General features: G+C 44.9%; 1 protein-coding gene across 6 annotated transcripts; it reads left to right on the top strand.

Moving 5' to 3' along the window:
* The first annotated feature begins 17 nt into the window (after positions 1-17).
* On the top strand, positions 18-20,557 carry IL21R (interleukin 21 receptor). 6 transcript variants are annotated; one of them, XM_071444727.1, is made up of 10 exons: positions 18-1,250; positions 3,275-3,365; positions 10,124-10,198; positions 13,286-13,391; positions 14,005-14,201; positions 15,833-15,984; positions 16,390-16,567; positions 17,793-17,886; positions 18,710-18,791; positions 19,286-20,557. In XM_071444727.1, the coding sequence occupies exons 3-10, from the start codon at positions 10,144-10,146 to the stop codon at positions 20,198-20,200; spliced, it is 1,779 nt and encodes a 592-aa protein (XP_071300828.1). In that variant the 5' UTR covers positions 18-1,250; positions 3,275-3,365; positions 10,124-10,143; the 3' UTR covers positions 20,201-20,557. The 6 variants fall into 6 exon arrangements, with proteins under 6 accessions (XP_071300828.1, XP_071300827.1, XP_071300826.1 ...); XM_071444726.1 differs by having other exon boundaries at positions 18-2,877; XM_071444725.1 differs by having other exon boundaries at positions 18-3,100.
* Positions 20,558-21,261: the final 704 nt, after the last annotated feature.

Raw genomic sequence — 21,261 nt, 5'->3', positions numbered from 1 at the left:
CTGGTACTGCAAATCTCTCTTCCAAGATGGTAAAGAAGTCGAGGTGTCTATGTAGGGACACCAGTGGTGCTTTCTTTCCCTTCTACACCTGTGCTCGCTCTTGCGTTCTTTGTGAGAAGAAAGATTTTGCATCGTTGAAGGCTTGTGCCTGGCTGGAGAGGTCTGCTCAGGCCAACTTTGCTGCAGCACTTACTTCTCTGCTGAGCCCCAGCTCCATTTTGCCTTTCCCTGGCTTTTTTGTTCTTCATAGCTATGCCTTCCAGTCTGCACATTTCCATATGATGGTTTTCTGTGGTGGGTTATTCTTCCTTTCTCTCCCTTCAGTCTTTCTTTGGTGAAATGGAACCTAACTCTCAGAGAAGGGGGATCCTGTTCCTATGTCTTTGTATAACCCAGAACTGGAGACAGACAGTGGGGTTGAGGGGGCAGCTGTCTGGCTCACCCTCTCCCTGCAACAGACACTCTTGTTCAGAAGTATTAGAAATTCTTCCCGCTTCTGGTCAAGCTGCCTTTGCTGTTCTTGCAACTTAAAAACTTAAAACAACTTGTAAGAACTGCTGTTCATACGACTCTGGCTCTGCTCCTATATTGGGTTTGTGTAGCAAGATTTTATAGTGGAGGGGGGCTACAAGGGTGGCTTTTCTGAGAAGCCATCCCTTCCTGCCTTTTCTCCTAAAGGCATGTCACATTGCTGCCTATTTTTTACAAAAAATAGGTAATAGGTAATTTTTATTAATTGTTGCCCATACATGCACACAAGATCATTTCTCACCTCTGCAGATTGCTGAATTCAAGGTCTGCCCCAGGCTCCCACATGATGATGTATCTTGATCTCACATTACCCGGAATTTTCATTGCTTTCAGCATGCTTCTGTGACTGAGACCTTGCAGTCACAGCAACAGCCCTCAAGGCCTCTCCTACTGCACCAAAGTCACAAGGTCAGAAGGAACTTTCTGGTAAAAAAAGCAAGGAGACCAGTGAACTGGTTGGTTTTCAACTGCAGGACTGTTGTCTTTCTAAGCAGATTGCTCCAAAGCAAAGGAAAAACACAGTCAAGTGAGGAAGAGCATTTTCCAGTTACTTCACTGACACAACCAAAGCCTAATGAATTGCCATACATTGGCCTGTTTTCCCAGAGTGCCTAACAGCTATCAGCAGCACAGCTGGATTGCTAAATCCTGAGTGTTTTCATTCCTTGTGACAAGCTTGTTGAGAGGAACTTTACATCTCTGCAGAACTCTGGCCAAAGGTGCTTTGCTCTATTTGTTCTTTTTTTGCTGTCCTGCTTCCAATCTGCCCATCCTGTAGTTTTCTATAATATTGAAATGTCCATACTGTCCCTTCAGTAAGACTGCAAGATGAAAGAGAAGAAAAACTGGCAACAGCCCTAGTTGAACAGAATGGGGAACTGGCTGCTGTGGCATGTTTAGCTGCTGTGGCATGTTTAGCTGCATGAGGGGAGGAACAGCTGTTTAGGTCTTTTTTGCTCTTAGTCAGAATGCTGTCTATAAAACTGATCATCCTTGCATGAGGCCTAAGATTCTGTATTCTGAATGCAGAGAGGCAATTGTTGTGGCAAGAGCTGTTACAGTACAGCCTGTGAGCCACAGTCTGTCTTTGGTAGAGGGATTTCTGTGCTAGACCTGCCCCAGTCCAAGGAGCATGGCAGGCATCCTAAGGAGCTCCTGTCCAGTTTAGTGATGGATCAGCCACTTCCTTCATCCTGTCTCTACCCAATCGTAAAGAGCAGGGCATTCATAACAGTGTGGTATTTGTCCTCTGATTGAAGGCTACCAAGTTGTTGACTAATACGTAGCACTGGGATTTTCCTACTTGGTGCTGTTTCCCCAGCTCTTAGAAATGGGGAAATTCACTATAAGCTGAAGGGTTTGAGGTTGACTGCTTCTCCCCAGCTCAGCTTCTGCTGGTTTCACTTGCAATGAGCCACCCACACAGCAGCAAGAATTATAATGAGGTGAGAAAGCACTGGACGGCATTCTGGGGGTAGAATTTCCATGCCTGGGTCAGCCTTATAACCAGTCCCCAGTTCTTGTTTTGACACCCTAGGGAGTTTCTGTGAGAACCAGATGTGCGTTGGCCGTGGCTGCCATGGAGCCAGTGCCTGTGGTAAACAGCCAGCTGAGGTCTGGAGGAGGTGGCTTGTACTGTGCTGCAAGTGCTGACCAGTGCACGTGTCTGGCAGGCCCTGGGCTTGAAGGTTGTGCAGGGCAGTTCACTGCTGCCTGGTCTTCCCCCTCCACTGCCTGGCTGAGGTGCTTCAGAAACACATAGCGTGCTCCTCCACAACATGACCGAGGGCAATGAAGCCATGAAATGCCTTGTTTCCTCTACTATAGCAAGAATTAGGATACACAATTTGGCCTGTGCTGACTATTTCATGGCCTCATTCTGAGCTAGGCTGGGCCCCTGCAACAGACACTTGTTCAGAAGTATCAGGAATTCTTCCCACTTCTGGTCAAGCTGCCTTTGCTGTTCTTACAACTTAAAAACCTCTGGCTCTGCTCCTGAATTAGGTTTGTGTAGCAAGATTTTATAGTGGAAGGGGGGCTACAAGGGTGGCTTTTCTGAGAAGCCACTCCCTTCCTGCCTTTTCTCCTAAAGGCACGTCACTTGCTGCCAGTGACATGAGAAGTCACCAAGTGTGTTAGGACTGCATGTTCTGTGGTTTACAGATGCAGCTGGCCACCCCCCTGCAGCTTGCTGTGTCAGGCCTTTGCTTTGCACATGCTGCCACAGCCGAGGTTGAAGACAGCTGGTGTGTTTTTCACCCTGTGACAGATGCCGGAAACTGCCTAAGGCACACTCCATTGCTGCACCATCCCCAAGTGTGGAAGAGCTGCAGCCAGGCAGGATAGGTGGGACATGCTGATTTTTGACAACTGTGGTAAAACAGAGCTCCATGTGATGCAGATGAGGCTCTTGCCATAAACAGCTGTGTGCCAGGAGTAGAGTTCTGGTCTTGGTGCATCCCCAATTGCAGAGATCTGGGGACAAGCTGATCAATGTTGCCTTAAGAGGGTCAGTTTCTGCCAACCTGCAGGGAAGGAGCAGGGAGTTCTGCCAGCACTGCCAGCTCAGGTGAGCACTGTGGGAATGCGTGAGTCTTGCTGACCTTGTGCAGAGATGCTCTGGGCCTGCTTTGCATGGTGCAGCTGCGGATGTTGGGTTCGAGCCTGAGCAGAGCTGTAGGTTTCTGTTCCAGATGGTCAGGGTGAGTTCACAAGCACAGTCATTCCTGTTTCTCTTTACCAGCATGTGTTGGGTGATTTCCTAAGAGAAGATACAAGCCTCTGTACAATCTCCTCCATGTGAGCAAGACGTACATGGCCACAGCTCTGTGAAGGTAAGCTCTTTTCCTCTGGCTAGAGCCAAAGTGATGTCCTTTTACAACAGCATTCATGGAGTATGGGTTCAGACTCAATGGATATTGGGGAAAACAAGAGGCTGACCCCAGTGTTGATGGCTACAGATAACTAGCAAAGGCAGAAGGGAGGAAGGAGGGCAGGATGCTGGGGTCTCTGCAGGTGACATTCAGTATTCCCCAGACTGAAAGCAATGCACTCCTCCCTCCCCTGCAGCATCCTGTGTCAGCTCACAGCCACCACCTGTAGAGCTTCGGTGTTTTTCAACCTGCTCCTTTGCTGACTAACACCTCCGCTTTTCTGCCTGGCTCATTCATATTTTAGCTTGTTTCCTGAGCTTTGAGGTGGTTTCTTCTATTGCTTTCCCTTCCAGTAGAACACTGTTACTCATGTCTCAGCTGTTCTTCTGCCATTTTTCACTTATTGCAATGTATGATTATCTTCCTCCTAAATGTCACCAGCCAGTAATGGTGCCTTTGACTCTAAAGTTATGCCAGGTCTGTATCTTTGATGCTGCTGGGGATATTGGTTTAATTCTGTTATTACAGGAAGAAAGTACAGAGGTAGTACTGTTTCTGTGGAGTTTTTTCTCTTTTTCGTCAAATCATGAACCTGATAACTCCAAGCATGACTGGTTTTATATCCTAGAGAAAGAATTGTCAGCTCTGAATGTTGTTTTTTCGATTATTTATCTTGCTAATAAATACATAATGATGTTGCCCTTCTTCCAGTGATGGCAAAATGGTTTTGGGTCATGAATAACAGAATCTACCAAGCTTTCCCTTGTGTGCACTTCACACTTGCTTCTTGGTGAATATTACTGCTGCAGGCTAGGCTGAAATTACACTTTTTATGAGTTAAATTTGAGAAAAACAGGCCTTTTGATGCAGTGTGTTTAAATTTATAAAGCCATTAGTCTTAGAGTGCTACTAGTGTTCCTGTTTTTAAAGTTAGCTCTGTAATATCAAATACATATTATTGCATGGTTTAAAAGTAGTATGGCTTGGGTCTGCCAGACTATCACTCTTTGGACTGATCAGACATGCTGCTCTTTCCCTCCCTCCTCTGCACAAATAACAATATTGGCACACCTTGGAGAGTCCTGTGTAATCAGGGGGCAAAAGCTACACCACTGTCCTGGTGTGCTATCCTCACAACAGAAAGATATTACTTCTGGGAAATTTCTGACTTAGCCACTCAGCCTCATTAACCCTGTACTGTCCCACACTGCACCCAAGAGAGGTGGCAATCTCCACAGCCCACAGGCACCATCAGCTGAGACAAGTCTTTTCTAGAAGCTTGGGCCTGACATTGTGCCTGTAAGTGATCCACAAAGCATGCAGAAGGGAGAGCTGGTCTTTCACAGAGGCTGCTCCAAACACAATGAGGAATAACTTCTGGATTAAGTCATGTGACCTTCTCCATGCATGCCCTAACAGTGTACAACCAGCTCAGTTACCAGCAGCTCCCTGGCAGGCATGGTCAAGAGCTGCCTACCCTGGCCCGAACATTCCAAAACATCCGTTTTTCAAAGGGTGAGTCAGAGGTATTGAGGGCTTAACATGGAGCTCCCTCACCCTGCACCCTGCTGCTTTGTGCCAACTTCACTGCTGCAGTCTTCTTGGGTTCTTGCTCCTAGCTCCCCCTACCTCCACACTGTGTTGTGTGTGCCAAATCCCTCCATAGTGCTGCTCATTTCCCTCTTGTCCAAGGATACAGTGAGTGCGCATGTGTTCCTTGAAGCCCCTCTAAAGGTATGATTAGGTGAGTTGATGGATCCTCCCTCAGGGTCAACCTTGCGATCTAAAGAGACCTGGCCCAGACACAAGTCATAGGCATGAGATACAACAGGGGTGAGCCCCTCACCTGTGTAGGAGCCAGATGACCTCCCTGCCTGTGGTCTAAGGACTGGTGCTGTTGCCCTGATCCTGGGCCATTTTGGGAAAGGATGGAAGCTGAATGCAGTGGTGTTTGACTGTCTCCAATGTGGCACATGCTATACTATGCAGTTTGGCTTAGCCCTTTAATACCTTGACACTGATGCCTCCTCACTGCACAAATCTAAGCCCCACTATGACCTTTTAGATATGAGGCTTGTGAGTTTTTATCAGTTCTCCCACCCTTTTCTCATGTAAGAAAGCAGAACAGTACAGTAATAAATGTTGTGTGGGTGTTTGGACCTGAATTCATCACCTCCTCTCACCACATCCTTCTGTTGGCACAGTAATACTGATACAGTGGTGACGTCAATCTCCACTTATCACTGTGCATTCCAATACACCACGGCCCTTGGTTGTGCACAAGTCGGCTTTGCTCTTACTCAGTGCTAAGGAGCCCCACCTGCTCCTCAGCTCTCCAGGTGGGGTCTGCAATTGCAGTGATGATTTAACCAGGCTGGTCATGGAAGTGTTGGAGGGCTGAAATGCACAGAACAGGGCAGGTAATATCCATGTTTCCACCAACTCTCCCTGCTGCTAGTTTGTTCCTGCTTGATGTTCAACTTCACATGTGCAACTTCACTGTAAATCTTTCTTATAGCTGATGTGGCCCTTGTGGCCCAGCGTCATTGCTCTTAGCCTCTGGACAGTCAGAGCACCTCTTTGTCTCCCTGTTGCTTCAGCTTTCTGATTAGATGGCAGTGTGCATTGATAATGATTTTTTTTTTCAAGAAGAAAGCTTATTTGGGCATATAACTGGTGGACTGTGTCTTCCACTCTTTTTTTGCTTGGGTGCAAAAAATTAATTTTCTCATGTTTGGAAATATTTTTTTCCTTTCTTTTTTTACTTAAACTGAGTTCTTAATTAGTTTTGATTTGGGGTTTGGTGGTTTGGGGGTTTTTTGTTTGTTTTTTGGGGATTTTTTTTCTGGTGTGTCTTTTTTTTTGTTTGCTTGGGGTTTTTTCCCTTTTTTTTTTATGTGCGTTTTGTTGTTGTTTTGGGGTTTTTTTTTGTTTTGTTTTTTAAGTACATACATTTCCTGGAAACAGTTCAAACTGTCAGCTTAGACTACATCAATGTTTGGCAGCTTATAGCATCATATTTCCAGATTCTTAACAAAAATAATCTTCATAAATGTCTGTCTGTATTGGTCCTATTTCCTGTTCTCTGGTATATTATAAACTTGTAGCATCATTTACATGTGTATATTATGAATGGCTACTCAGCTTTATTGCTGTGATCTCATAAGGATATTACAGAGTTTGCAGATGTGGTACTTGACAGCTGTAAAATGTTCAACATTTTATAACAAGTGTCTGTGTTGCAAGGATGCATGAAGCTGATTCTGAGTCCCCATTTCACAGACTGAGAAAATGAAACGAGGCGGTAGAAAGGACTTTTCTAATGCCAGACTGGGAATAAGTTCCTGCCTTTGCTCATTGCCCACTGCCCTTCTTTCCTCCAGGTTTACAATCACATGCTGACAGATAAAAGCAAATGGGAAGGGTGTAACAAATGGAGAGATGTAGGAAAGGTGGGGGTCCCAATAATAGACTGGGATTGAAGCTTGCAGGGGGCCTGACACTGGAGCATGCTTTAGAATTAGGGCTGCTATATATCTCCATTCAAGTCATGAGGTCTTTGTCATCAAACACCACAAAGATGCTGCTGCAGAGCTGCAGCTTTCCCAGCTCTTCTGTACATGTCTTGTCTGTCCATGTCATGTCATAACAATCTGGAGCACAGCGAGGAGGTCAGACAGTTTTAGCAGTACTGAAACTGTCTGTGGTGCTCTTAGAGGTCAGAGTCCTTTCCTACCACACTGAGGTAGCGAAATAGAAGATAAATGTTGGACTAATCTGCGGGCATTGGCAAGGGTAAGAGATGGGACATTGGCATCCCAACTGAGGAAGTATTGTCTCTTTGTTTCAGCTATTTTAGCAGATCCTACTGGTTTTCTTATTTTTGCTACTGTGCTCATCTTCATGAATCTTCCTTCTAGAATACAAGGCTGTATGCTAACCTCTCCCCATTGTGTAATGGCAGTCTCTGGTAACTCTGTTAGACATCTGCCCAATGAGCTACTTGGGCTCCTTGCTTTGACTTTTTCCAGTTGAGTCCTGCCTGTCCCTTCAGATCAATGGTACCATTCTCTGAGCAGAGAAAGAAAAGTAGGGGAGGTCCTTGAAAGAAACCACAGTCCAATAGGTAAAAGCAGCAAAGACTTTCCTTGCATTGGTCTGTTCATTTAGGCAGGAATAAGCATAAAAATAGGGAGCTACTGCAATATCGTGAATACCAAGCGTGAGAGGCCCTGCCAGTTGGATTCTGAAATAAGTGGTGGGTCTGCAGACCTCTCTGAGGGCCCAGCCTTTCCCTTTCCTTTTCCTTTCTCTTTTCTTTTTCTTTCACAAGTTGCCTTTGTTTTCTATGATGGCCAAGAGTGTGGAGCATGACAGTCACAATACTGTGATACTCAGTATCACAATAAGTGATACTGAGATGGGCTCGTGGTGCAGCCAGTCTCAGCATGAAGTCAAATGAGCAGGTTTCAGATAGCAGGATAACAGCAAGCCTTCCTCAAAGGAATGAGGATTTGGAGAAGAGCTATGGAAGATGGGTGAGATCACAAGATGGAGTTAGACAGTGGACTGTATCTCAGTGCCTAGGGACTGCACTACCAAAAGTAGTGGTAATGATGAGAGTTATTATACAGAGAAAACTTGGAGAGCTTGGACCAGAGGGCTCAAGAAAAGGTGTTTATTCAAGGCAATGTGTGATGCAGAGAGAAGGGCTGGAGTACAAAGGTGGAGGGTCTGCCCTGCCACTGGCAGCAGGTGAGGGAGGATGGCAGGGTGCCTGGGGCTCCTTGCCGAGCTGGAACAGTGCTTCATGGGCAGGGTTTGTTTGGCAGGAAAGAAGGGGCAGCAGCTGCATCATTGCTCCCACAGCAGGGTGTGACACCTGTGTCTGAGGCACCTCCAGAATGAGTCTTGCTAGTCTCACCTGGGCACTGACACCCTGAGAGCACATCTGTGAGCTCACATGAGGCTGCAGGGGCTTTCTGGTGGCTGCTAAATTTGTTTTGCTTTCATTATTTGAGTAAACCTGGGAAATTTTTTAACTCCACAATTGTTCCCCAAGTCTTAAAGGCTTCATGGGTTTCTCTCTGCTGGGTGATTGCCTGGGTATTTGTTGCTTGTGGTGGATGCTGCATAGGCACCCCAGAACCTGAATACCTTGAACCCCCCATATGAATACAGGCTGAGGGACAAACAGATTGAGACCAGCTCTGCTGACAAGGACCTGGGGGCAGTGGTGGAATAAAAGCTGTCCATAAGCAGGCCATATGTGCTGGTAGCCCAGAAACTCCTATGTCCTGAGGTTCTTCCCCAGTAGTGTGGGCAGCTGATGGAGGGGATTCTTCCCCTCTACTCTGCTCTCTTGGGACCCTGCCTGGTGTTCTGCCTTCAGGTCTGGGCCCCCCAATGTGACAAGCATGGGGAACTGCTGTATTGAGTCCAGAAGAGGCCACAGAAATGCTGCAAGGGCTGAAGCACCTCTGCTATGTATGACAGGCTGAGAGAGTTGGGCTTGTTCAGCTTGGAGAAGAGCAGGCTTTGAGGACACCTTACTGCAACCTTTCATTATTTAAAGGGAGCCAGTAAGAAAGATAAGGACAGACTTTTTAGCAGAGTCTGTTGCAACAGGACAAGTGCTGATGGTTTTTTAAATTAGAAGGGTAGATCAGACTATGTGGCATGGCATATGGGCCCTTCCTGTTGTCTGTGCATCCTTGCAACTTGCTTTCAATGAAATTATGTCGCCAAAATAATACACATTGCTTCTCCAAAGTCTTGCCCCATTTAAGAATAGCTTGAGAAAACAGTGCTGAAGTCTGTACCAGGTATCAAAGCCAATACTCTGCAGAGAGCATATTTTAAGTCTTTCTGTGCACATCCATGTGTTTGTATAAATATTTAAATGCTGTGAAAACACAGCCTTAAATACATTATATGACTTGACGGCTTTGTCTTGGAGCAGGGGCTGTGGGTTGAACAGTCATTTGTATGTGATGCCATTTCCTCTGTTTTAAACATCCTGCTGTCATCTTCTCTGAAGACTTTCTTGTAGGTTCTCTTCACTATACCATCAGGGCAGCCTTTCCCTGCAGTCAGCACTGTACATTGTTCTCTCGTATGCTACATGGGAGGCTGTTTTTTTTTTCTTTTTTTTCTCTGGTCTGTTTTTCTGGAGTCCCTTAACTAGATATTTCATGCTTATTTAACTACAGGTAGGCCAAATCAATGAGTTCTCACTAGCTTTCCTCACACAGACCCACAATGATATTCAGACTCCATTTGGCCAATTCACTGTGTAGCTATTCAATCTGCCACAATGTCACTTCTAGTGTCAAGCCATTCCTAGCTGCAAGATACTAATGAAGAAAAAATGGGTTAGCAATTAGCACAAGAGTCTTTCTTGTTGCCTGGACAGCCTGAGCTGCAGTCACTTTGCTGCTTTCTCTGTGCATGTGCTAGCAAAGATTTCACAGACCTTGTTTATGGCAAGTTGGCAGGCTGTTGGTCATACCCCCCTTAGCCCATGGGAAAGATACACACAGGAGAGCTGAAGTTAATTGTCTTAATAAGGCACTCTACTTTTAGACGTTTAAATGAAAGCAAGATTAATTCCACCTCAACCTTAATCAAGTAAATGTCTGAGCAGAGTTCTAAATTGGTTGTGGGAGTATTGTTTGTGGTTGTTTTGTTTTGTTTTGTTTTGTTTTTTTCTTCCCCAGGACATCCAGTGAGAACCACCATGAAGAACAAACCGTGGCTCCAGAATATTTTCATCTGCCTTTTATTCCAGTACAGTAAGTCCTCAGATATTTCTTTCAGATTGTACAACCACAGGATTTATCTTAGTGACCATATGTGCCAGCTCTGATGGGATGTGCATGGCACAAGGTTGCCATGGGACAGCAAGCGGAGGATAAGGTCCTAGGGGAGAGAGTTCCATGCAGTAACGAGTGGAGGACAGGCACAGGAAGGTGCACAGCTGGGCAGAGTCCAGCCAGCCTGGATACGGCTCTGGGGAGCAGCACCTGTGGAGAGCCTGCAGAGGCAGTGCCTGCCTTGCACTGAAATGGCTCCTAGTGACATTAGAGTAGGATTTCCCCCACCAAAAATACCCTTTGCTGTAGAAAAGGTTCTGGTGGCCAAGACCAGGATATCCCCAGGGTTGCTGTTGTCTGGTCAGCCAGGATCAGTGTAGTGAACCTCTCCTAGTCTGAGTCCCTTTGCTTAGGACTGGACTGTGCATACAGTCATGCCCCCTGCCCCCCCCCTTTTTTTTTCTGGCTCCTATCCACACTGCAAACTCCAGCTGACTCAGACCTGACTTTCTGAACAGATCAGCTGGACAGAAAAAGGCAGTGACAACCATGTCTGCAGGGAACCATGCAAGTTTAGTATTTTACCTGCTGCTTGTAGGCAAAGCATTGGACCTGCCCCAGACCTAAATAAGGAGAAAAGATGCATTCAGAATTATATCTTTCTATCATAGGGGACCACTGTGATATCTGGTCCAAGTTTTGTGTGATGCAAGCCAGGGAATTACCATGTACTAATTTCAGTTTCGATAAATCTAGATCTTACTGTTAAAAGTATTTGAGTTTTGTTTCTGAAGCTGCCAAGGAGACACATTTCTCCTAGATCTAGATCCTAGATCTAACTAATTGGTTTTAGGATACTTAATTATTCCTTTCCCAGTAAAAAGCTGTCCTCTTAATTTTGTTAACAGAGTCTTGCCCAAAGATACCCTTGCAACTTACCAGCTACCTAGGAATAGTAGTCTGTCCACCTAGGAATAGTAATCTGTTTGACTAATCAACATAATAACATAGAAGAACACTAATTACTGATGCTTAATAGCCTATTAATACTTGCTGCCCTTTCTAAAGGAATGCAAGAGTTTCCTAACCCCATTTTTTCTAGGAGAATAAAGTTAGGCTAAAAGAGAAAAGGTATGTTGCTCAGGATTCTGAACTAAACAGCGCTTGGTCCAGGACCCTCAGAAGAGTTTATTGAGGGTTCAAAATAAAATGTGAGAACTTAGTTAAAATTTAAAAAAGAATTCTGAAGTCAGTATGAAATTAAAAAGTCAAAATAAAGGTTTAAAAAAATCATATGTACATCCTTGGGACCAATCTGTTGCAAATATCCCCAAATGTCTTCTGCCACCATCCTAAACCTTTGGATTAAGAAGGATTTTGTATGCAAATCTGAGTGCTGCCCAGAGCTTGTGTAGGGAGAATAGCATGTGCTCTGATACGTGAGGACTAGGAAGTAAATGTTGTGATGGGTGACTTCAGCAGGGAAAAGTTGGACTTTGTTTTCCTCTGGACCTACCCCACCGTAGAAGGAGGCTGCACCCTCCGCTGGACACGCCTGCTGTTCGTTGTGACTGTCAATGCAGACAGCTTGTTTGTGTGGACAGCCATTTAATCTGGAGGGCGGAACTGATGTTTCTGGTCCTTCATTGCACACGCTGTCTGCTTTCCATGGTGGTTCCCTGTGTACAGCTTCAGCTGTAAGATTGGCCATTGGGATTGTTGAGCATATCACGTTAACAAACAACACTCTGGACATAAGCATGTTGCAACAGGGAAGGAGGAAGCGGGGAGTGCAGCTTCTCTAACCAAGAAAGCAGCAGAACAACAAAGGGAAGTGAGCATGCAGCATGGTTAGCATCAAAGGGTTTGGTTGCCTGATGGCTGCAAAGTAATGTGTTCTCAGGAGGCTGGGAGCAGCCTTTACAGTAGGGGAGGACACATGCTTGATTTAAGTATGGATGTAACAATCATGAGTCTTTTCCGAGATGATGAGCATTTTATTCCCATCAAAAATGGGTACTACTTTACGTGTCAGAAATGAATGGTCACTGCAGTAGGCATGGTTTGAACCAGCATGGCATGCTGCATCACCTGCAGGCCTTTCCTCATTCAGCCATTTCCTAGTGTAATGGTGGTGGTTCTTGTCAGCCCAGGGAGCTGTCAGGAGGGGACTTGTCAATGCAGACATTTCTCACTGTGCTACTATCTTACCTGCCTTGAAATCCAGGGACATAAGTGTGTTATGTACAGGACAATTGTACTTTTACGAAGCACACACTCTCTGAGCAGAGCTCTCGCAGAGCAAGTAGAAGAGTATAAATGCTCTTTTGTGACCACTTTCAAAAAATTACTTGATTTTCCTAATGACCAGTATAAGTTCTACAATTGCATTTCAAGTTCTCATGAGAAGTCTGTAATTAATAAATTGTGCTTATTCGAATGTTTTATAGAAATTATAGGAACTACAAATTTGCAGTATTTTTATTCCCAAATTTCATTAAAAATGTACTTCAAGATTCTAGAGCTGGACATAAAAAGTATTGATACTGCAGATATCAAGCTTTAGAAAACAGAATGGCAAAGAAAAAATTACTAAAATAGCACTTGAAAAAAATGTGTAAAGTGCTATGTAGATGTACAATGAAAACTAGACTAGCAATGAACAGTACTCAATTTAGAAAGTGGTATCATTAAAATGTTTGAATATGCTACTGTTTCTTACTGGGTTTCAGGCCTCTTTTATGTGCCATATAAGCTAAGATTCCTGCAGAAATACGTGACTCTGCTGTAGTGATTCTACAGGAGTCGCAATTTGGGCATTTCCTGATTCTGGCTGCCACAGCGTTTTTAATAGGTTTTTGTTTGACACTTATCTTGCCGTCAATGATTTGTCACCCTGTAGAGTTGGTACATGTCTTATGCCCCAAAACTGGAGACTTTCAGTGGGAGGGAGGGCGGTTGTCAGAGACTGGTCTGTTTCATTCACATGCAGTGGGAACCCTGAGGAGTGCATATGTTGATTTATCACAGAAGTTGATATTGTGTTTTCTCTTTCCAAACCTACAGCTATGTGTTGCGAAAGCCTCACTTGTTTTGTGGACTATGTACAGACCCTGTCCTGTATCCTGCGAGCTGAGTTGGGTGCTGGTTCATACAATCTCACTGCTACATGGTATGTCTTGGTGGGATGAGCAAAGTCCAGTTAGCAGGAGCTTCTATATGGCCCTAGCACAGTGGTGACCTCCTGTCCTCTTTGTTAGGTAGAAATCCTGGTTTTGCTGCCATGCTGGTTTTTTACTTGGTTTTTTTCACTGCAGTTACAAACTGACTTCTTCCCTAGCAAAGGACCCCCGGTTCCTGTCTGCACTGACTCTGCTTCTTGCTGCTGACTGCTCTGCTGACTCCAGCTTCCTTAGCATTGCCTTCTCTGCTACCATGGGAATACCTTGCCCTTTGCTGCTGTTAAAAGTGAAATTTCACCTCTGTGCATTGGCAGGGCTCATGTAGATTGTCCAGTCTGCTGCTGTTCTGTCCCAGCAAGGAAGTGGATGCAGTCTTGGGCTGTGTAGCCCTGAGGAGCACCTTTCCTTTCCAGAAACACTTTCCCATTTCTCTCAAAGATGCTAAGCTGAGCAAGTAGAAGGGGAAAAAAATATGTTTTGAAGTTCAAAGATAATTTTTTATTTGAATACGTTGATTTTTCATTTTAATAATTTCCTGTGCCTGGTGGTTCAGCAACAAATTAATCCAACTACATGCAGACTTCTTTGTTTTGACTTTTTTAGGGTTCCTGAGGAAGATCCAGAAAATACTGTGGCTGCCTGCAGTCTTGTGCAATTGTCAAGAAACACCAGTCACACACAGTACATGTGCACTGTGGACATGACTGAACTCCTAGCAGATACCAAAGTCCAGGTGGATGTTACAGAGATAGCTGATAGGCAGCATGTTCTTTCCAAAGAATTTTATTTGTCAGACAACAGTAAGTACAAAAATGGTGAAATCCATAAATACTTTTTGACTTTATGTGCTAGGATAGTCTGGACAAGGAGTGAGAGGGCAGCAAACAGTGTGGGGCTATGTTTGCTGTACATTCATCTACAGAAAGCACTGTACTCTTATTATTGCTATTATGCTTGAAGCTGAGCTTCAAGCTGGCTTGTTCCATGCTTTTTGTGTGGAAATTCCTTTTCCCCATGAAGCAGTAGGTGATAAATATCCACCTTAGACCAGTCTCATACCTAGGCTATGCAAGAGCTTGTTCTTGGCTGGATTCTAAAGGGCAGGAGGAATTACTTTATAACAAATGTCACAAATCACAGAATCCTTAAAATGGTTTGGGTTGGAAGGGACCTTAAAGATCATTCAGCTCAACTCCCTGCCATGGGCAGGGACACCTTCCACTAGACCAGGTTGCTCCAAGCCCCATCCAACCTAATCTTGGATGCTTCCAGGGATGGAGCAGCCACAGCTTCTCTGAGCAACCTGTGCTAGTTCCTCACCACCCTCACAGAGAAGAATTTCTTCCTGATATCCCATCTAACCCTGTCCTCTGTCAGTATGAAGCCATTCCCCCTTGTCCTATCACTACATGCCCTTGTCAAAAGGCTTTCTACAGCTCTCTTGTAATGTCCAAGGAGCTGGAGGCTCCCAAAAGGCTTTTGCAGTGGACACCTGAACCAACATGACATTATTTTGGGTGGCACAAGGTTTCCCAGATGTACTGGATGTGGCAGTTCCCCTTTCTGGGGCAATTCCTAATCATTTCTTCTGCATGACACGAAGACTGAATGCAATCATGTAGCTGACTTGGTGGAATGCGGGTAAGTTCTGGGCTGTGTATCAAACTGTGAAAAAAAAGGAGTGGGAGCCAGGCAGATGGGTACCAGGCAGATGTAGGAAAAGGATTTTTCTATTTTGCTTCTTCTGAAACTTTACTTGAGAAGTGTCATCTTTTTGACAAATGCCTTAACATTTCAGGAAGCTTCCTTGCTCCCTCTGACAGACTAGAGATTGGGTAGTGGTGCTTTGCATATCTCCTAGAGGCCCTCATCCAAAGGCATCATAGCTCAGCAGTGGGCCCTGCAGACTGCTGGAGTTTTGCATTACTGCTTTTCAATATATGAACACTCCCTGCAGGGATACAGAAGCTTGCTTTTTGAGCAGATGGGGCATGGAATTGCAGTGGGTTTATGTAGTGTCTCCTAGCCTCAGCTTTTCCTCATGACTCTGTTACATTGAGGGGTATTTCCCCAGCCTTATGCGTGATCATGACTACACAAAGTTCTTTTATGTCATGAGAAGAACAAGGTGCTCTACATTTTACATAATCTCCCAGGAGTTTATTAGCTCTGTGTACTATCTTTCCTTCTCCATAGGCAGTGAGGAGCTTCAGAGACAAGCAGAAGATATATTCAGAGAAATGTGGTCCTGACTTCATTATACTCCTCACACATGGGGTTCCATGCATGGCTGAGGGCAGGAATGCTGTGGATGTTTTCTAGCGTAGCAAGGCCCACCACTGCTAGGGCAGCTTTGTTCCCTACTCACTCTGCATTGCGGTTACCATGTTGGGCCATGTCTTAACTGTAGTAACACCATCCTGTCTTTCAGTAAAACCACAGCCTCCATTCAACCTGACCGCTTTGTTCTCAGAGGGTTACAATATTTCTTGGGAAACCATCTACCAGAACTCTTCCTTCTACTTTTTGAATGAGGAGCTGGAATATCAGCTGCGTTACAAAAGAAGAACTGACACCTGGGAGGTAAGTGAGATGTCAGTTTACCATCAAGTAGGGTGTACCAGAAAAGAGAAGGCCAGCACAACTAAGACAGTAGCACTGGTGGGAAAGAAGGGTTTTCATGGTTTAGAAAAAAAGTCTCTCTGCTTGACTGGGCTGAAAACAGGCAAATCCAAAAATTAATTGAGATGCAGAAGCTGTGTGAGAAGTATTAGATCCTGTGAGGAAGACTGATAATTGATTTGATTCTCATGCTGTCCTGCCTGGAAGGTTCCCCCAGGATTGCATGTAGCTGCTGACCAGTCAGAGCATGGCCTTGCAGAAACAATATAAAATCAGAAGAGGTTAGTTTGTAGGCATCCTCACTGTGCAGCAGTGTGAGCAAAGTAAGAGCAGTCACTCTAGTGTTTGGTGTTTAATCATTCACAGACTCAGAAGACTAAAGCTGTTCATGAAGATAAACGGACGTTGGTGATCCTGCCATGGGAACTACAGGCGGACACTGAGTACGAGTTCCAAGTGAGAGCTAGACCCCGGGAAAACAGTGACTATGGTGGCTTTTGGAGTGAATGGAGTTCTCCGCTGTCATTGAAAACCAACCCTGCCGGTACATGCTGCCAGATCTCCTTGCCCTTTCAATTAGTCCAGTGTCAGAGAATGCTTTCAGAAATTTAATGAAATCTAATTAATTAGAACAAATTTTAAACAGTCCCGTGAAGACAGGTATGGTTAGCTTCCTTACTGGTTATGTGAACCCCAGGCCTGGGCTGTCAGTATTGACGTTCTCACTGTGTGGCAAAAAAGAGTGTTTTGTGGAGTTGCTGTACATTTGGATACCACTTGCAGGAGTGCAGCCTCTAGCTTCCCTTTCAGTGTCAAATGTCCAGGGTCCTATTTGCAGCTTTCAGAAATGGGAGAGATCTCCTCTACTGGGTCTTAGTGTTGTCTTCAGCTGAGGGAAGGGGGATCCTGCTCTCAAACCTGAGTTCTGTGTCTGGACTGTGATGTTGGGTCATGCTGGGTATGGATGTTTTGTTTGGTAGCCACCACTCTGCAGTACTCTGCAGGGAGTTCACAGTATATGGAAGTACACTGATGCTTGTCATGGTGGAACAGAGACTATGAAAATTAGGAGCCTTCGCTCCAATAGAGCAGGTGCAAAATTACTGTGATCACTGCCAGCAGTATGTGCTGAGCTTCTCTGCTCTCACTGCTCTGCAGCTCAAACTGATGTATTACAGGGTTTACCTGGTGCAATGGCAGCATGGCCAGGCTCCATTTGCTAAGGGATATCTGAGTACTGGATCTCAAAGATGCTGCTTTTCATCACAGGTGGAGAGCTGTGAGACTCCCTAACCAGGAGTCAGAACACCAGGGGTCTTTGTGGGAAGGAGCTGTCCTGCCCTAACTGCTGGCTGTCTGTTGTGCAGCCAAGTCATAGGGCAGCTGATGTGCTGCTCCTTTCATTGATGCAGTCATCATTGAGCACCCTCAATCAAACCTGTCTGGAGTACAGATGCCCAGGTGACAGCCTCAGTATCCCAGTGAGAGAATCTGGGGTAGAAATCAATCATTTCGTTTGGAAAAGACCTCAAGATTATCAGGTCCAACCTTTGACTGATGGCCACTTAATCAACTAGACCATAGTAGTAAGAGCGATGTCCAGTCTCTTGATCCCCAAGGACAGTGACTCCACCCTCTGCTTGGGCAGTCCATTCCAATGCTTGACAGCAATTTGCATTCCAAAAACCCTTTTTCCCCTCACCATCTCCTGATTATTGATCAGGATATAAATGCAAGGTGAGCCTGAATGACCTTGTCTCTTTCTCCAGCAGTGACACAGACAGCAGGCATGGAATGGCTGCTGTTTGGTATTGTCGTGGCAATCATGGCTTCAATCACAACATTTCTGGCCAAACAGCAGAGGTAAGAATGCTTCAGGAGGCAGAAGTTAATGCTTTTATTCTGTCTTGTTAAAGATGGGGTGTTCACATGCAGCCTTCCTTGAGTCTTGTATATCTATGAGTGGGCAGCTATGAACCTGTTAGGGACAGCCAAGAATGGTCACTGGCTGATGTACTGCCCCGAGTGACCTGCTTTTCTCTGTGACTCTGTTGCCGTTCAGCTGGCTGGGCCAAGATGGTGGCACATGGGGATGAAGCAAGGGCCACACAGCCTTCTGAGCTGTTCTCCTGGTCTTGTCTGTGCTCCGCCGTTGCCAGATAGAGCACAGTAGCCAGAGCTAGCTGCCCCCTTCCAAAGCTGACATAGGTCCCTCAATGCTGGCTGGAGGCCTCTCTCCCTCTCAGAGGCTTCTTATGCCCTTGAAGAGATATGGGATGCTGACATGGAGGAGGGCTGGACTGGTGCAGCAATAGGGCTGGCACAGCCTAGGTCCACAGAAGAATTGCATAGGTTTGTGGTCTGGCCTGCAGACCACAAACCAGCTCAGCCTCAGTGAAAATGTATTTCTAGCATTTAGTGCTTTTCCAGGAATGAAAAAAAATGGAACCTCTTACCTCAGTGTGAGTGTGTGTGTGCAAGTGCTGAGGTCTCACCTCTAGTGAGGTTCACAAGAAAGGCTATTAGATGACTCTGGCGCAGCATAAGACATCCTTGGAACCTCAGCTGCTTGCTAACTCACAAGGCTGGGCAAGTGATTCCAATTGCTTGAAATTGATCTAGAGATGCCTTGATTTGCATTTGTAATGTGTGATTAACCCCAAAGCCTTTCTCTTTTCTCTTCCAGCTTGTGGAAGAAGATGGCTTGCATCCCAGACCCTGCTCCCTTTTTCAAACCTCTTTACATGGCTCATAATGGAGATTTTAAGGTATAAATGGGCTACTCAAGTGAGTGGAGTACATGACAAACTACAAGGCCATCATGCTGTCCTGAGCAAGGGATTTTCATTAGGGCAGTAGAAGGAGAAATCTATTTCAAAGGAATGCCAAACATCTCCAGATATAAGAATCAGAGCTTTCCAGTATCTGTTCAGTGCCATGAAAATCTTTATGTTACATCTATACTCTTTATTCTCTGTAAGTGCTGTCTCAATGTGTGAGCTGAGTTCATGGGATTTCTGAAGCCTGGGATCCTGTCGGGAGTGTCAGAGGAAGCTCTCAGAGCTGATTATTTTCAATTGCTTCAATTAATTCTCCTGCAGTTGCCCATGTCTCATAACAACAGCATCCTCCTGTTATATTGGAGGAGTCAGTGAATTTAATTTTTGCCTCCGAAAGTGTAAGAAATTTGGTTATTTCTGTGGAACCTCAAACCTTGTGATGCTAACCTAACCTCTCTCTCTCTGTGTTTCTTTTTCTGCAGAAGTGGGTTGGTGCATCCCATATGAAAATGACCTTTGATTTCTTTGAATGGGGAATAGTCCTTCCAGAAGTCCTAGAAGTTTACACCATGCATCCTTCCAACAGCACACCACAGGAAGAGCTGCATGAGCTAAGAAAGAATCTGCCTTGCAAGCCCTGTGTGTCTTGCCTGACTACCCCAGGTCATGGTAGCCGGTCACTGTGGTGCAGTGTAAACAGTAGTGGTGGGACTGAGGACCAGTCATATGGGCACTTGTCAATTGATACAGTGACTGTGGCTGATGAATTTACATCTTGTAACTGCCAGTGCAGCTGTAATCATGTGTACAGGGAACATGACCGTACCGACAAGGAAGATGATAGTGCTGGAGAACCCGGTTACCCCAAGGTTAACCTTGATGAGGAAGACGGAAAGATATCCAGTGACTTACATTTGGCTGATCTGAGTACACAGGACAAAATACTTGCTTCAGGCTCTGTGTCCACAGACCACCTGAGGAGCACAAGTGTCCCAGTCAACCAGCAAGGAGAAAGGGAAGTGGAAGGAGGGGTGGGGAGCATCCTAGAAGCCCTTTGCTTGCAGCCTTATCAGTGGGATTTGGAAAATCCAGGTTCTCTACCTTCTCCTGATGGTGAAAGTGTTTCCTACAGTGAAGGCTCCTATGATTTCTTCCCTCAGAATACAAAGCCTGGTGACAGTTATCCTTTGATCTGTGTAGATTTGGACACTATTGACAGTGGCTTTGTGGACTCAGACTGTGGAAGTCCAGTTGACTCTGAATTTGGGCAAAACAGTCAGACCATTTGTGGGTCCATCCCTCTTGAGCAAGAGGGGCAAGACTTTACACGGAGCTACGTCAAGCAATGGGTCTCCTGCCGCTCTGAGAGCCCTATCAGTGGGACACAGACAAACTAAGGACTGCATGAGTGTGGGGCCTTTTTCATAGTGTGCCAGGAGCAAACTGCTAGCAAAATTCAGAAGAGAAACAAAGTTTACTTTGTGTAAGCTCTATTGCATAAATTGACACCTGTTAGGTCCACAGAAATATACCTGTTTGTATTCCCACTTATCCTATTAATGTCTCAAATTTGTTGTGATTGATTGTTCCTGAGTTTTGTTGGGTTTTGGTTTTTTTTAGAATCATAGATCAACCCTCCCTTGATGTCAAAAAAAATGTTAGAAAAAAGCAACTGTACCTTGAAAATGATCCTTTGGCTTATATAGATATGAAAAATTTTTTTGCCTTAATCTTATAAAGAGTACAGAACTTTATTTTCCCTTGTGTTCTCACATGACTTAAGAGTTTGGCTGCACATGGAACCTTAGAATCACAACTCATGGCAAGCATGTTTGCTACGTTATAGTTCCCCTACCTTTCCAAACAACATGTGATGTTACTTTTCCTTCTACTATCTTTGGCTCTTTAAACTCAGCTGTAATAGTCTGTTAATTACAGACTGGCTCCAGACCGGTCCATGGGGATCAAAACTAATTCTTATGAAATCATTGCAGAAATGTGTGTACTAGAGACTAAGCACAACTCAGGTTTCAGAAAGATTTTCCAGGTGGAGTCTGCAAATGAAAAGACTTCAAAATATATATAATTCTAAACAAGCTCTCACTACTTGGCTTTTCTATTGAGTCAGACTCTCTCCCTGCACTTCTCAAGCATTTTAATTGAGCAGCTTTTAGAATTTTGCCACAATTATCGAAACATTGTCTTACCTGCATATGCCTGCCACTTCTGCCTTGGACTTGCTCTGCTGCAGTTAACAGGTCAGTAGCACAAATTTTGAGCAATTTCTGCTAGCTAATAAAGCCAAATATGAAACTGCACTGTAACCTTGAATCCATTTTTTCTCTCTGGCATCTCCATATCTCTGATTTGTTCAGGATACATGTCTTAAAAAGTCACTGAAGAGTAATACTGAAATTGAATGTGAAGACCTTCATCTTACATAGACATAGTGCTACTA

This window comes from Agelaius tricolor, unplaced genomic scaffold (genome assembly GCF_023055355.1).
Source record: "Agelaius tricolor isolate 1412-34295 unplaced genomic scaffold, bAgeTri1.0.p SCAF_19, whole genome shotgun sequence".
In the NCBI taxonomy this organism is placed as follows: Eukaryota; Metazoa; Chordata; class Aves; order Passeriformes; family Icteridae; genus Agelaius; species Agelaius tricolor.
The sequence above is the reverse complement of the archived record's forward strand: the minus strand, read 5'-3'. Positions and strand labels throughout refer to the sequence as shown.